The sequence below is a fragment of the Ceratotherium simum genome, chromosome 36 (assembly GCF_057802395.1).
Source record: "Ceratotherium simum simum isolate JZ-2026a chromosome 36, ASM5780239v1, whole genome shotgun sequence".
Taxonomy (NCBI): domain Eukaryota; kingdom Metazoa; phylum Chordata; class Mammalia; order Perissodactyla; family Rhinocerotidae; genus Ceratotherium; species Ceratotherium simum.
The window spans coordinates 17123211-17140295 of NC_141935.1; the positions used below are offsets into that span (position 1 = coordinate 17123211).

The 17085-nt window shown below is 43.6% G+C and overlaps 1 protein-coding gene across 2 annotated transcripts in view; it reads left to right on the top strand.

The window, feature by feature from the left end:
• Nucleotides 1-17085, top strand: part of TGFB2 (transforming growth factor beta 2) — an 86354-nt gene that overhangs the window by 45700 nt on the left and 23569 nt on the right. For both annotated transcript variants that reach the window (XM_004439662.3, XM_004439663.3), the window contains one exon: nucleotides 7556-7719. In XM_004439662.3, the coding sequence (XP_004439719.1) occupies nucleotides 7556-7719 (164 nt within the window). The remainder of the gene's footprint in view (nucleotides 1-7555; nucleotides 7720-17085) is intronic.

Sequence of the window (17085 nt, forward strand, 5' to 3'; positions counted from 1 at the left end):
AAAACATCTTTGCAGAAATGAAGTATGTAAAGGTCTTATAAAATGGGAGGGGTCATGGAGTAGAATTCTGAGTCTGCAGTGAGAGCAGGCCATTCTTTTTAGGGTGAACATATTTTATTCATCCCTAACTAGTTCGTGACACTAAGTAGTGGGAAGGGAAGCCTAGCCAAGTTTATTGTGGTTAGACCATAGTCTAGGGCAGAAGTTAGTAAATCTGAGCGCAAAACAGAATCTCCTGGGAGTCACCCAGTAGGCTGGGATGGAGCCAGGTAATGAGAATATTAACAATTCCCCCAGGTGATTCCGATGTGGGTGGTGAGTGACAGTCATCTAACATAGAATTTAGGGGAGAAAAGCAATTTTTGGAGGCTCCCTCCATCGAGAACATCAAAACGAGAATGATGTAATAGAAGAGCTGCAAGTGAGCTGGGTGGCCATCTAGCTCAACCTGCCACCAGTTTCAGGACACCCCGCTGCATCTTTTGGGACAAGGTGCATCTCTCAACTACATGAATTCATCTAATGAGGTGAGCACTCCCAACCCCCAACCTTGAAGGACAGTGCATTCCTTCTTTTTTTTTTTAACTCTTCTAAATTATTGGAAAATTCTTTATATATTGAGCCAAAATAAGACTCTCTGGCTCTATGGAAAGTAAGAACTTTCCATATGCAAGACCTTGAAATATTTGGACTGTCTTAAGGTATTTGATGTCTCTAAGTTGTCTTTTCTTCAAGCTTCCTTTCCTTGAGGGGTTCTCCATCCTGCCTGTGCATGAGAATCATCTGAAGAGCTTAGAGAAGTCCACCCCAGTCCAATTAAACAGACTCGCAGGGACTGGGACCCAGACATCAGTATTTTCAAAGTTCTTGAGTTTGAAATGTGCAGTCAAGATAGACAATTAATGCAAATCACTGTGAAATTTTTTTTTCCATTATAAGAGCCTCAGAGCTCTTGGGTTTCTGAAATTTCTTTTTTTCTCTGTCTTACACTTTTTTCTGTGTATGACACCTGATCAAAAGTGTAGATGCTCCTTTGTCTTTGTTTTAAAGTATTCAAAAATATTTATTGACCTACTATCGTGTTCTGTGTAGTTTCCTAGATACTTTAGATACTTCATTGAACAAAACAGACAAAGATCCCTCTATGGAGTTGACATTCTAGCAGCAAGAGACGGACGATAATGAACAATAAACTAAGTAAATAAGTCAATTGTATAGCCTGTTAGAAGGTGATCATTGCTTTCAAAAAATAAAGTCGGTCATAGATGCTCCTTTGTCTTTCTGTCCCCTATAGATTTCTTTTCTTCCATGGTTTATGTCAGTGCTTCTCAAACTTGAGGGCACATGAGACTCACTCAAGGAGTTTGTTAAAATGCAGACCACTGGGCCCTCCCCCCTGCCTACTCTTTGAGAAACCCTGCTGTATAGGATCTATACATCCTCACTCATCAACAGGAGCCTAGATTGCTTTGTAAAGCCTCTTGCAACATTTCCCCTAGAAGGGAAAAGTTGTATTTTCCCCTAGCTGTATTTGAAGTTCAGGTAAATGGTGAGTGCCTCAGGCAGGAAGACAAACAATGTCCAGGTCTCTAACAATCCCTTTCATACTCACAACTTCTGCCTTTCGCTTTAAACTACAGACCTGGATTATCCTGGAAATTCCTCAAGGACACTGAGACCAGAGCCCAGTTTCCCTTGGGGTTTCTGGTCAATGCTGACTCCAAGAAAGCTGCTGTTAGAAACTAAGGTCTCTTTCTTCTTATTTCCTGGCTTCTGCTAATCTGCTTGTTATGTTAAATAGCACTAGTCTTACCAGCTGTGGGTCAACCAGTCCCTTTTAGCACAGTGGTTCTCACACTTTGATGGGGCATCAGACTCCACTGGATGGTTTGCAGCTATCACAGGTTCCCAGGTGAGGCAGATGCTATGGTCCAGGACCACACCTTGGGAACCACTGCTTTAGCAGAGACAACAAGTACTCAGAGATCCTTGACCCAAAATTCTGTCCCACACTTTTTTTTTCTGCCAATTTTGTGGTATAAGCAACCGAGTAGGGAATAAACAACAGGTAGATGATTAAAACATTGCCTCCCTAAATACTGAGTTCTGGACATCCCTGGAAGATTTCTTCCGGGCCCCAAATCTACACTCTCTATCAGAGCTCATCTTATATTGGCGATGTTGTAGGACCTTTCTTTAGTTTTTTTTTTTTTTTTTTTTTTTTGAGTAGTCCTAATATAAGCATCTTAGCAGGAGGTGGAATTGCTTGATGCAGAGATGTTTGGTGGGAAGGTACAATTCTCTTGTCATCCTTCTGATGGTTAGGGTTTAGTAAAACAGGTGCAATATTATAGGATGGTGGTGGGGAATCTGTGAGAACTTTGGTGACTATAATTCCTCTCTGCAGGGGAGAGGAATTAGAGTATATAGAGTTGTTTATAAACTGCCCCAGTACACTTAGCTGTTTCTGTGCCTTCTCGTCTCCTCTGCTAATTAAGTTAGGCAGTCAGAGAGTTCTCTTTCCCTAGGGACATTCAAGGAAGGTCCAAGGACCACTTGGTAGCTTTGTTGCAGGATGGGAAGGGGGACAGGAAGAGACCTTTCTGAGGGGAAATTTGTGCTAAACCCAGGGCTCAAACGTTCCATCTGCTTGCTTATGTAGTCCTGACAACACAATTCAATACATATGAGGTAGGAAATTATTTACCTCAATATAGATGAGGAAACAAGCTCAGAAAAGCCAAATAATGTCCCTGTTGCCACATAGCTAGGACTAGTTGATTTGGGATTAAAATTCAGATGGCCTTAAAGGTCCCTCACTGCATTAAGATCCTATAACTATGTGTGACTGTGGCAGAGTTAGCTACAAAATTTGTGGGACTCTTTTTCAAAATGAAAATGTGGGGCTTCTTGTTTAAAAAGCAGGAAAAATGTACTGTTGAAGATTATAAAATATGAAACTTTGTCTTTTGTTCCATGGTCTCTCTCTCTTGACCTGTCACAGTGTTTTTGATGTGCTCTTTAATGTTGTGTTCCCCTGGGTAAGAGGATACTCCCAGAGTGGGAGTAGACTCTCACAGACATCTGGGGCCTTGCCTTATAACTTGAATTGTGTAGCCCACCAGCTGCTGGGTTCCCTCTGCCACCAGCCACCAGACTTGATGCCACGCTGAACCTGGCGTCTCCCTTGCCATGGAACCATCACTCCAACCCATAGGATTGCAGCCTCTGCACTAGGATGTGCTTGGTCCCTGGATCAAGAGCGGGAGAGAGGCAGGCTCCTACTGAGTTGCCCTCTGAATGCGCTGCAGCACTGCCAGCCTCGGGTGGGGATAGCCATGCCCTCCCTTGAGATGGTTCAGGTGTGTGTGCCTGACCCCCATTCTCCCAGGTGAGGCTGGGGCACCAGAATGGAGGGGCAGGGGGCTGAGAGCCTATCCTAGGAAGGCCCGCAGGTAATGGGAGGTGGGTCAACACAGGAGCCGAGGCTCCATGCCCCCTGCGCATGCTCCATTGTCCCATCAGACTTCACTTAGGAAGCCTAAATTCAAAGATGAAATGATTAGGGATTTCAAGATGGCGACCATAGAGCTTTAAACTCAAGTGTGAGGCTTCTGTGAGCGTAAGGACCCTGTGTATCTGTGTGGTCACATGCCCATGAAGCCAGCCCTGGGCTGCGGAGAACCACAGAACTATAAATAAAGATTCCTGAGCTCCAGGTGTTTACATAGGGAGAAAATAATATACAATGAGCTAATAAATTATTTAGAACAGCTTTGGAGCTAGGCTTTCTGTACACTGTTACTTGGTAAATTAATAACTAGTTAGCTTTCCTCATTTCTTTTCTTCTGTCCATTCCCCAAAGTTTGATTCAGCAGGGTTGTGTGGCCAGGGTTGAAGTGAGGGGAATACCACTCACTTGATGACGTTCTGGAATCTCCTTTGGGCAAGATTTTCCCTGAGAGAAAGACACATGCGAAAGCATGGGAGGAGGAGCAGAATCAGCCTGCTGGTTGGAAATCCAAAGGGTTGAAGGAAAATCAATTGGATTGAACCAAAAAAAGTGGGTCAGAAATCGAGAGGAAAGAGCCAGCCAGGCTGCGAGTGTGGGTAAGTTGGCAAAGGTCAAATACGAGAACCTGACCACCTGGCGCTAGGATAGGAACTGACATTGGAATTACAGAGGACTTCAGAGAGAACTCCCATTCCAAAGAGGGAAATGAGTTCCTGGAGAAAGCAGAGGAAAAAGATCCATCCCTCCAAGGCTAGGTGGGTGGATCAGCTGCACAAGCCATTAAATACCTACCATGCCTCCCTGGCGCCATGAGCCCAGGGCGCGAGCCCATCGCCTCCGGCTGGGTGTAGCTGGGCCTCTTTAGGTCCTCCCTGCACCATGTATCCAAAAGGTTTTATGAGGTAAGGGCAGGGTCACAGATTAGGCCAGAGCAATTTGCTGTGACTCTTTTTTTCCCCAAATGCATAAACATTTGGCAAGTCGCTCGAGTTCCTCAGCCAGGCAGGGGGCTGGTGACCCACAGCAGATGACAGCAGGGGACATCTGGGACCGACCCTTAGAAGTGGTAGTGAGTTCTGTGGTCAACAGTCTTTATCGAGGGAGCTCCGGCTCCTGTGTGCTGGAGCCGAGATGTGGGGAAGGCTGTGTTTCCTCCTGGCCTGGCCGCCTCACTGTGGTTACAAGACCAAAGCAGAGTCGCTGGTGGGGGCTGCTCGTACATTAACTGCTTCTACTTGTAAAACAAGAACCAAAAATGCGGATTTGTGTTATCAGGCAGTCGAAATATAAACAGCCGGAATGGTTATAATAGCCAGAGGGGAGGAGGGCTGTTTGCCAGTGTATAGGGAGCAGAGCAGAACTGCACTTAACTATCAAGCTACTCCTGTAAATATTTGCAAACGCCCCTTCAAAGCTCGAAAGCCTAGGACAGGATCATTGGACAATTTGCTTAGAAGAAGAAGAAACAAAATTGACCTCGTGGTCTGAAGCGGCCATAAAAAGAAAGAGTGTGTATGGGCAGAAGACCAGAAAGGGAAAAAAATTGGTCAAAGTTTAATAAACACAAAAGAGAATAAAAATAAATCTCAAGAGCACTTATTTACAAACTTGATGGAAGGATAAGATTGAGGCGGGCGGGTGTGAAAGATGGGTGTTTGTGGATGTAGAACAGGCCTGCAGGGGTTCCACTGGAGGGGAAGGGGGAAAATGAACGAGATGTTTACTCTTCCTAATGACAGGAAACACACTGAATTAGCTTTGCTCTTTCAGGATGCTGTTTCAAAGCGTGTTTGAAGCTTCTGCTGTCTAATGGGGGAGGCCATGCGAAGATGAATGCAGCCACTAGGCCTGGGGAAGGTTCTGGCCAAACTAGAGAGTGTGCGAAGCTAGAGATCCTGGCCCCAGCTTTGCCTAGGCTTCTCCGCCTGGGCGTCCAGCCTGTTTTCAGCTGAGCTGGTCAGGGTGGTACCAGCCTGTCCCATCAGCTGGGGGGGCCGTGTTCCAGAGAAGAGAAAGATCAATTTCTTCTCAGCAGCTACCTTTTCAAATTGCTATGCTAGGGGGCTCCAGAAACCTTTCTGCTTCTGTGAGTGTTGGCCCGCCTGAAAACTGTCCACTAACTCTTTCTCGGTTGCCATGCAGCGGGCCATCACTGTGTCCCCATGAATACCTTCTTTTCTCCGAATCCTGGATGCTTTAGATTTTGGGGTTTTTTTTGTTGTTGTTGTTGTTTGTTTGTTTCTGAGGCTTCTAGGTCACGAGCTACAAGGCCTCAATTCATACAGTGGTTTATGAAGCAGTCATGGAACAGAGCATGGCTAGGAATTCACGGCTTCCCCATGAGCTGCGTTCTGAGAGTCACAGGACATGGAGAAAGGGACAGGGAAAAGCCTCTATGGAGCAGAGAAGTGCAGAGCTCTAATGATGAGGAAATATTGTTGTGTTCCCAGCGTTTTTTTCAGTGCATTCGTCAGGGCATGGATTTCCCAAGAAATCACGAAAGGTATTTATTTCTATTTTAAGGTCGGCAAGATGGCTCATTTATTTAATAAGTTAGTCTTGCCAATAGCCAGATGCCTGAGTCTTTCAAGACTCCCATTGATGACCAACTATGCAAACAGTGGCTAGTTGGTGAACTCCATGTGTGCAGAGCCCTGTCCTGGGGATGTGGGGAAAAAGAAAGACCTGGCAAATATGGTCTCTGCCCTCAAGAATTTAAAATTTCCTGGGGGCAAACACAATAAACAAACATGACTCAGAAGTAATAAAAACATTTGCAAAGAGCCATCAACAATGGTTATGTTGTAGTGAAGCTACATAATTGAGGAGAGGGTAGAAAGTAATAGAGCCACCAGAGTTGGATGGAGAATTCTGGAATAATGAAAGTAAGTTTGCAGGAGACTTTGGAAGAGAATCGTAGGAACATACCTGTAACAAGTGGCCTGCCAGGTGTAGGTACTCGATAAATGGATGCTGTATATGAAGCATGGGGGTAGAATTAGTACCTGCTTTGGTTTTGGTGTAGCCTAAGTTGTATATTCAAAGGCAATGACAGATTACCACAAAATAACAGCAAAACTCTAGCAACCCATGAGCGTGAAATTGTTGTGTACTATCTGCATCTCTGTATTCTTTTTTTGCTTGAGGAAGACTGTCGCTGAGCTAACATCTGTGCCAATCTTCCTCTATTTTGTATGTGGGACGCTGCCACAGCATGGCTTGATGGGTGTTGTGTAGTTTTGCACCCAAGATCTGGGCCTGCAAACCCCAGGCCGCCAAAGCAGAGCGCGTAAACTTAATGACTACATCACCGGGCCAGCCCCTGCATCTCTGTATTTTACATGGCTCAGAACTGAAGGAATTTGGGCTGATTCTTTCCCTTCATTAGCCAGGATTCCCTCCCACCAACAGACATTATCCTGAATAAAGAATATTAAGACTGGACGTGGTGTAGCCAGTATGTGGGTATAGTTTTTTAATTCAAATTTCCTCACCCTAACTTGATTAGAGGGTGTATTTGGTCAGACGTGTGTGAAAAACCAAAATATCGAGGCCAAAAATGCTGCAATACATGAACCTGGATACAGTAGAGTATTTGAATGCCAAAATTTCAAGGAAAAAAAAAATACATGGGCAAACTGCTTGCCATTAGGAGCTATTTTCTTGGCCCATATGATTAAAGTGTGTGCAGGCACGTCAGATTTCTCCAGGCATCAACCGTCATGAGCTTGTTCCAATTCATAAGCATCTAGGATTTTCCACCTCTCTGTCAACTTTCAAAGGATAGGGTTAATGGCATGCCCTCAGATGGAGTTGGAAGTGGTTTGTTAATCTCTCTTAATCTGTTACTCTTGTAATCAAATGCACATGTTTGTTTTTTTTCTGGTTAAATTCGTAATGGTATTAAATTGGCCATTGGAAACCAAATCGTTCTGTAGACATTTCCCTTATAGTTTTCTTCAGACTATCTCATGCTGCGTGGTCCTTTACAAGCGAACAATGGATTTTATCATTTTCAATGATTGCCCTAACTTTTTACAGATGCCATCCCGCCCACTTTCTACAGACCCTACTTCAGAATTGTCCGATTTGATGTCTCAGCGATGGAGAAGAATGCTTCCAATTTGGTGAAAGCAGAGTTCAGAGTCTTTCGTTTACAGAACCCAAAAGCCAGAGTGCCTGAACAACGGATTGAATTATACCAGGTAACTTTTGTTCGGGTTGTTTTAATGGACAATCAGTTTGAAGTCTTAGGATAAAAGACTTTCTACTGTCTTAGATTTTCTGTGCAGATGTAAACCATTCTGTACATTCATGATCATGATATAGGCCCTCATTTGTTGTTACTGTTACAGTGATAGCTCATTCCTCACTCGCTCAGGAGGGAAGAACCTTTAGAATGAAGTGCTGAAGTTCTGGGCGCACTTTTTCTGTGGCTTGAATGGCTGGAGTACCCCCCCCCCCGCCCCCCGTGGGAGGGCTTTAGTCCTGAAATCCACCCCCCCATTCTGGAAAGTCGGATAATGTAGGCCTGATTCCACGCTAAGGAGAGAAGTCAGCTGACCTTCCTTTTCTCATCCTATGGCTGACCCTTTCTCCTTTTCTCTCCTTTCTTCCTGTTGTCTTCTCTCCCTGTCTTTCACTCTTTTTTCTTCCTCTCTTTGCTACCTCCTTTCTCTTCACTAACCTCATCCTGTCTTCTTTTCCTCTCTGACTCTACCCACTCTCTCCAATCCATGCCCGCTGCTTCACACACACACATGTCCTCTGTCCACCCCTGTCCTCCATTATTTCAGGCAGCACTGACATCTCTCTCATCTCCCTAAGTACAGTTGCTGGGCTGCTGTGTCCAAAGGGATGATGATGATGATGATGAAGTGCCAAGTTACTGAGATTTCAGAGATGTTCTTAAAAGCTTATTACTCAAGTGGAGTCTACAGGGCAAGTAGCATCAGTAACCCCTAAGAGGTGTGAGAAATGCAGAATCTCGGAACCCACCCCAGATTTACGAATCAGAATCTCCAGGTGATTCTTATGCACATTAAAGATCTCCAAGATCTTTATGCATCTTTAAAGATCTTATGCATAACAAGATCTCCAGGGGATTCTTGTACACAATAAAGCACTGCTCTAAAAGCCCTGAGTCTGGTGAGGGAGGCAGACCTGCACATGCATTGTAGTGTCCTGTGAATGGTGTGTGCAAGCAGAGAGGGCAGAGTTGGAAAGATTTCACCAGGGAGTTGACATTTGAGTGGTGCCTTGTGAGGTGTCTGTTAAACAGGGTGAGGGATGGTCATTCTTGGCAGAAGGAGCAGCCCATGCAAAGACAGAGTCTTGAAGGGGCCTGTTGAGAGTACCAGATAGATGGTGCTCAGCGCCTGGAGGGGGCTGGGAGAAGGTTGCCCTCCTGGGAGGGCATGTAGGGGGAAACTAAAGAGGATTAAGAACAGACCCCGAGAACCCCAGTGTTAAGGAGTAGGCATATATGACAATATGACTAAAAAGTGGACTTATTGGAGGAAAAGAAAGGAATTGACCTCTGCATGTGGGAACCTCTTATGAAATGGGGAATTACTATACAAATAAACATCATATATGAGATCTCAGAGGATAAGTTTAAAATTTTTAAAACAGTTTTCAAATACTAGTTTACATGTGTGTTTATGAAAAATAATTCTTATTTATTAATATGAGTCCTCAAGGACCTCTCCTTAGAGACCTTCAAATCTTAAAGTGTGTTGTGAGAGCAACTGAGAGCAGTGCAGAGCCTGACAGGCCAGCCATTGCTTCCCGTCACCGAGTAGAGTGTCAGACAGAGTTGGCTTCCTGTACACGAAACCTTCTGTTAAGCATTTCATAGGTATTGTCAGTTAATACTCACAGCTGTGTTTTGAAGTTTGCACAATGAGGTTTTCTCTTTTTTCCCGTATTTATTGAGATATAATTGACATATAACATTGTATTACTTTAAGGTGTACAATATAATGATTTGATATATGTATATATTGTGAAATGATCACCGCAAGTTTAGTTAACATCCATCACCTCATTTAGTTACAATTTTTTTCCCTTGTGATGAGAACTTTTAAGATCTACTTTCTGAGCAACTTTCAGGTCTACAGTACAGTACTGTTAACTACAGTCACCATGCTGTACATCACATCCCCAGGACATATTCATCATATAACTGGCAGTTTATACCTTTTGACCATCTTCACCCATTTGAGGTATTCTTTCTACTACTATATTCTTTCTCCATTTTACAGAGAAAGATGCTGAATCACACAGAAATGAAGTCACTTGGCCAAGGTCACACAGCTAGGAAGTGGCAGGGCTGGGACACCACTCCAGCTCTGACTCCCAAGTGCCTGCTCTGCACCACATACCGTGCTGTTCATAGCAAATCTTTTCCTTCCTCTTTGCCTCAGTATCAGCCAGAATAGAAGAAAAATAAGAGAAACTAGGCCGGCCAGAGGGTGGAGTGATATTTGGAGGGAAAGCAAAGGCTGGGTTCTCTGAAAAAGAAACTGGATTAAAGGTAGCCAGATAGATTACAAAGCGATGCAAAAAAACAAAAACATGATTACACCTCCTCTCTTTTATTCTTTTTTTTTTTTTTGAGGAAGATTCACTCTGAACTAACATCTGTTGCCAATCTTCCTCTTTTTGTTGAGGAAGAGTGGCCCTGAGCTAACATCTGTGCCAGTCTTCCTCTATTTTGTACGTGGGTCACCACCACAGCACGGCTGCTGACGAGTTGTTCAGGTCCACACCCGGGAACCCAACCTAGGCCGCTGAAGTGGAGCCTACCAAACTTAACCACTAGGCCACGGGGCCTGCCCCTTTTCTTCTTTTTCAATTAAATCTCTCTTACATGTCTCTCTAGATGGACGACAACACCATAGATTGTTGTCCTTGGTCCCGCTTCAATTACACGACTTCAGTACATGGAAGGCAAGGTCTCTTAGGTTTTGTTGCCTGCAATGTAAGCTGCTAAATCACTGTTATTCTTTGTCCTGACCTTATGCTCTAAGGAGTGGCCTCTGATAGCAGGATTACTGGTGACATGCCTTCTCTCAGAGGCCAGCTCATTTCCGGGAGGGGATGTGTCCCTAGAGGCTGGTAATTTAGAGGATCTTAGTGTGTTCTTAGTGGATGAGTCCCTTCTCAGAGATTACTGCAGCACTGGCTGCCCCATGACAGGAGCAACAAGATCTACACAGATTAGAGTCCGCCAACTGGAAAAGATGCAACCCAAGATAGAAGCTCAAAGTATGGAGAAAATGAGCATGGGCTTGTTCACTGTCACTGAACACGGGAATCCGGAAGGAGATGGTTTTAGAGGAAAAATAAGGAAGAATAACAACTCCTTATCTATCTGGAGCTCAGCTATGCAGCAATCTAACCTCCTGAAACACAGCCAAGGTCCAGGAAGTAAGTCAAAGTGATCCCTGACACTCTAACAGAACACAAAACACACACAGCTGACTTACCAGAAAGGCAGCCATTGGCCGTTTATCCACTTCTGACTAGATTGGTTATCTCTAGGACCACAAGAAATGAGAAACACAGAATTGGAAGAGGAGGGCTGGAGGAAGACAGTCTGACAGCTGCAGATGGCCCTTTTGACTTGAGATTTTGGCCCCTGCCCCACAGTGATGCTAGCCCAGAAAACCAAGTTGCAGAATGCAATGCTTATCGTGCGCAATTCTCCTAAATTTTAACCTGTTTATAGTTAACCCACTCTTCGTCTCCTTGGCACCCTTGTGACATCTGCTTGTGGCCTCTTTATTTGCAGTCCCATTTTTGGCTTATTGTTCTCCAACTTTCCACTTGCCTTCAGCTGCCATTTGGATGTCTTTGCAGCCTTCAGTAATAAACTCCCCCTTCTAGCCTCAGTACAGAAATGGATGTTTATAACAAGAGCCTTGAATTGTGAAGGTGAGGCTAAACTATATTCAGGAAGCTGAATTCATGCAGTGAATTTTAGAGAGTTTTGTATCCAAAATTGCTGGAAAAAAAGAAGGCTTGGTACTTAAATGGGCAGATCTTCAGCTATTTGGAAAGCTCAACTCTTCAGAAGAACAAAGCCTGTGAAGTTTCTGGATGCCCTTTGATTACTGTATTACTTGACACACAGTTGACTTTCTACTCCCTAGAGGAAGGTAGGATGACTATGAATAGATTCTCGAGGCGTTTAGATGGTTGTGCGGATGATTCATTAGGATTCCTCAGGACGTAGATTAGAAGCAGGGAGTGTGTGTGTGTGTGTGTGTGTGTGTGTGTGTAAGCAAGCTCACATGTGGGTTCAGGTGCTTCCCAAGTATGAAAGCTGGCGGGGAGCTTTGGCAAGGACTGTCCATGTTCCCCTTCCTGGAGTTTCTGATTCTCCCTGGAGAGGAAAAAAATTGCCTCTGGACAGATGTGGTTTGAAAAAGCTCTTCTTGTAATTCAGATGTGATCATTTTCCATTGGGAATCACAGATTTAAGGCATATCCCAAGCTTTTTGGGTCATTCTGACCCATAAAATGTATATAGGTACTCTTTCTAGAATCAGAATACCAGGCTGGAAGGACCTAAGATCGCATTTCTGTGAGTGATTTCAGAGTTTGTCTTGTCCAGGGCTGTGCATCTGTTGATTCACCCTGCCTGGGAGACTTAGGACACCCAAACTTCTGTGGAAGTCACGTTTAGCTTGGCAAGGGAACTCAAGATTCTCACTACTCTCCCCTCTCTATGGAATAATCTGTCAGAACTTTGATGAATGGTAGCAAAATAAAACCTTACTGTTCTCCTGCTGTCTCTGACTTCTGTTATGTTAACAGACTCTATATAGCATATACTGGTGTGATCATGGTATACTTCAAATGTACATCAATATTGGAGGTAATATGAGAGGTATAAAGCCCTCTGATAGATGAAAGGAAAAAGGAGGAAAAAAAGATAAAAACTGAGCTTTTTCCAAATAAGAATGACTCTTACCATGTTTTTAAAGTTTTATGCCAAAGGCAGCATGTATTGGAATATGCTCAGATGTGCTCCAGTGCTCTGTAAATGCCTTCAAACCTGCAATATTTAGTATAGCTCTCAGCCTATTTGGAAATTTGAATGCATCTTTCTTTGATTGAGTTGCTCCTGTATTTAAAATCATGCCTAGAGTTATGAGAGGGAGAAAATAGGAAAGGGGAGTCTTCTTCAAACTGAATATCCCCAACATGAACAAAGGCACCCACCATCTTGGAATGGGGTAAATCCTCAATTTTACAGGTGAGGAAATGAAGCTCTGAGAAATTAATAACTTATTTAAGGGCACCTATGACCTCGTGGCCCCATGAGATCACCAAAGAATACTTAGGTTTAGATGTAATAACCTCAGAGGACCTTGGAGCTCTCAGATATTTCTGGCTTCCTCTCACCAACTCATATCCTTTTCACATTTAATGCTCATTTCAAACTTTCCCACATCTAGGATAATAAGATTTGTACCTTTGTAACTATTTTGATGATTGATTCACTGAATAACAAACTACTCCAAAGTTTTGTGGCCTCAAATAGCAACCATTTTATTACATCTCACGATTTTGGGGAGTCAGAGACTTGGGCAGGGCTGGGCTGTTCTTATGTTCCACGTAGCTTTGACTGCAGTGGCTTGATGGTATGCAGATGGCAATTGGGCTTGTCTGGAGGATCTATGATGATTTTGCTCTTACGCCTGGGGCTTGGATGGGGTGACTGGTGGGCTGGGCTCAGCTGAACCCCTCCTCCACTCCAGGGAGTCTCAGGGTGTCTCCCTGCAGTCTTCCCAGAAGAGTAGTCAGGCTTCTTACATAAGGCTCAGTGGCCAAGTGGCCAAGTGTCCAAGGCAGAAGCCACCATTCCTCTTAAAGACTAGGCCCAGAACTGGCAGAGCATCACTTCCACCTTATTCTATTGATCAAATCAGCTGCAGGCCAGCCCAGATTCAAAGAGAAGGGAAAGAGACCCCATCTCTTGATGGGAGGAGTGTCAAAGAAGTTGCAGCTATTTTTAATCGGCCACACTAACCCACTGTGTAGAGTAGTAGTCAGTGAAGTCTGAATGACATATCCTGGTGTTGGCACCATAATCGGTGCCAGCTAACTAGAGATAAATCAGACTCAGCCTCTGCCTTCCAGTTGCTTGGTGTCTAGAAGAACAGACATGTGAATGGTATCTCAACAGTACGATCTTTCCCCTCATAGAGATATATCCGAGATACTCTTAGAGTAAAATCTGGAGAATCCAGAGAAATGCTCCAGAACTCATTCGTTCCAGAAAAGGAGTTCTGAGAATTTGGGGGCAGCCTGCCATCTTGTTTGGGCTCCTTGGGTGAGCAGGCCCATAATTCCAAGGGGATGGGCCATCTGCCTGAATCAAGAGATTGCTTTGAGCCCAACAATATTTATAGCAGGGATATCTGAATCCACCAGATTGAGATAGGAGCAGGTTTGGTTAATTAGTATGCACAGTATTTTCTTTTATGTATGTTAGAACTACCTTCCTTGTGTTACAATGTTTGCCCTAACATCCTGGGATTTGATGACTTCTGTGTCCATGATTCACCCTTTATGAGGTAGCATGGTGTAGCGTTCAATGGTGTGGGCATTATGACCTAAGTTTTCTTAACAATTCTGATTCATTTGCTGTTTATTGTGAGGGTGAAATGAAACAATGTATATAACTGCCAGAGGGAAGGTGGGCACGCGGCATCTCTCAGTTCCCTTCCTTCCTTGTCGTCTCTTAGATTTCATCTTCTCAGTCTTTGATTCATCCAAAAGAAAGAGCCCTCTACTAAGTTATCTGCAAAAACAGTTGCCAGGTTATTTTTAAGATTAACTTATTAGCTTCAGATCACTAATAAAATTATGCAAAAATAACTCACTGGGAGGCAATGTGACGCACTGCATTCATACATCATAAAGCATCAGGAGAAAAATGTGAGATTCTTGCATGGGGCTGGTGTGAGGCCATAAATGTTGGTACCAGGTAGCTTGGTAGAATATAGTCTGCTGATGGGTTCCTCTTGATCAGTAGAAGATGAATGTGCTGAGATGAAATAAGCTCAGTGGATTTCAAAGGAACCTTCGATTTCCTGACTGTGGTCTTAGGAGGATCAATGGCACTGTTCATTTTTGTAGAGAGAGAGAGATAGAGCATCTGGCTTGAGTTGAAGTCATCTTTGCCTTGACAAGGGAACTCCCCCCTCTACAGAATACTCTATCAGAACTTTGATGAGGAAGAGTAAAATAAAATCTATCATTCTGCTTTCTCTGACCTCTTTCTTTAATACTTGGGTTTGAAGGCCTTGTTGAATTTGCATTTAGTTTGTCAAATGTCATGAAATCTCATACTTAGAGATCAGTTGCAAGGATATATAAAACAGTGGCTAAATCCTAAGTCATTTATTTCCTTTTAGTTTTGGCTTCAAGCTGTGTAGTAAATGTTAAATGATTTTTCAGATTTTAGGATGAAAGGGTGAATTGATGCTTATGGAGGAAAATAAGTAAATAAAGATTTTTGTAGGGAGGAGTGAATCAGCAGCCACTTTTAATGGACGTTTTTTATATATATATCATCTCTGCAAAAGATTTTAAACTAGGTACACCCTTAAGGCTTTACAGTGAAAGTTCAGGATCGGTGGCCTAGGCCCTGCTTTTTAAGGGACCGTAACACTGCAAAATGAAGAGTGAGGTTCCTATCATTGCGGGGAGCATGGCACTAATGGGGTTAATGAAATTGCCCCCTTTTCTTAACACCAGACACATGCACGTGCTCATGTGCGCGCGCGCATGCGCACACACCCACACCCACACACACACACACACACACACACACACACACACAGAGTTCAGCTTTCATTTCGCATATTGCCCAAGGGTGTGTAAAATAAAAGGAGGTCAGACAAAAAAACTGACTGTCTGTTAAATCAGACTTGCAAAAAGTGCTACTGAAAAAAAAAGTTATACTATGCCCCTGTTGTACAGAATTTTACAGCATGCAATCCCTTTAACACTGATCCTAACTCCGGCGCCACGTCGGAGACACGCACAGTATAGTAACCCACTTTAGAAAAAAGCCGTGAGGTATAATAAACACTTTGTTTGCACAAGGCTATTAATATCGCAGGTTTTTTCAAACTGATCAAATGACACGCTTGCCTCCTAAGGAAATCGGATCATTGTCATTTGCATTAGGTTCTAACGTTACCCAGAGTCTGCTAACCTTGTGAGCAGACAGGACCCCAAAAGTACCGCGAATAGTAGTGCTTTCCCACTGTTGTCAAAGAAATGTTAACAATCATGCCATAGTAACTAATAATTCTAGGTTCCTTTTTTGTAACGTGACTCAGTAACAATGTTGATAATTATCGCTAACACATATGGTGCTTACTGTGTGCTGGGCATGATTTTAACTGCTTTACATAGATTGATTCATTTAATCCTTATAATAACCCTATGAGGGGGGTGCTATTATTATCTTTATTTTACAAATGAGGAAACTGAGGCATGGAGAAGTTAAGGAAATTGCTCAGGTCATGCAGCTGGAAGAGGCAGAGCCAGGATTTGAACCTGGGAAGTCTGGCCCCAGAGGCCATGCTCTTGGCCACTTTTCCAGAATAGTAGGAAGAATGCAGCCTTTGGGGTTGGGCCAGTGTGGGTTCAAGTTGTGGCTTTGCCCCTTTGGGGAGTCTGAAGAAGTCACGTCACTGAGACAATTTCCACATCAGTGAAATGTGGATAAAGATACCTACTTGGCAAAGATTTTGTAAGGCATAGACAGAATGCATGGAAACTTCTAGCACAATATTGGTCTACTTGATGGTCACTATTATTATTACAGTTTCCAAAGCATTGAGTTTGAATTTTTTATAAGAAAGTCTCTTAAATTTAAGATCTGCTCAAAATCTATTAAAAAATGAAAACTAACCCTATCCCCCGTTGCTGCAGGATCTGGGTTCGCAGTGGCTGTCCCAGGAGTTTCCTTCAGGGCCTCCGTAAATAATAGTTTCAACTCACTCTGCTTGTGGTGGGCTCGTTCGGCTGCTGATGAGCAGCTCAGAGCAGGAAAGAAGAGAAACTTTCCAGCCAGTTGGCCCTGGGTTCACCTTCCATCTTCTTTATTTATGAGCTTTCTGATCTCACAAATCACTCATCTCGCTGAGCCTCAGTTTTTCATCGTAAAATGGAGATAACAGTTCTTGTCTAATGAGTTACTGTGAGGAGAAGACATATGTAAAGTGTCTGGCACGTTGAATGCGATGCGTAAGGAGTGGATTATTATCAAGTTTTGCTTGTCATCTAGAACATGGTTTATATTTCCCCTAGAGTTGGCTTGTGATTATAAAACTACTCCGTGGTGACGTCAGTCGTCCCTGGTTGGACGAGGTCTCGTCTGACCCGTTTCCTGTCATCAGTGGAGCAGAGCAGTGTGACGGGGAGCAGCCATGGTTTTAGCCTCTGTGTGTTCACTTTATCAAAACTGGAAGGACAGCAATGGCGGGCTGGGGGCTGTGATATGTCTTGCTTTTTTTTGAAGAATGATTATAGAGTGA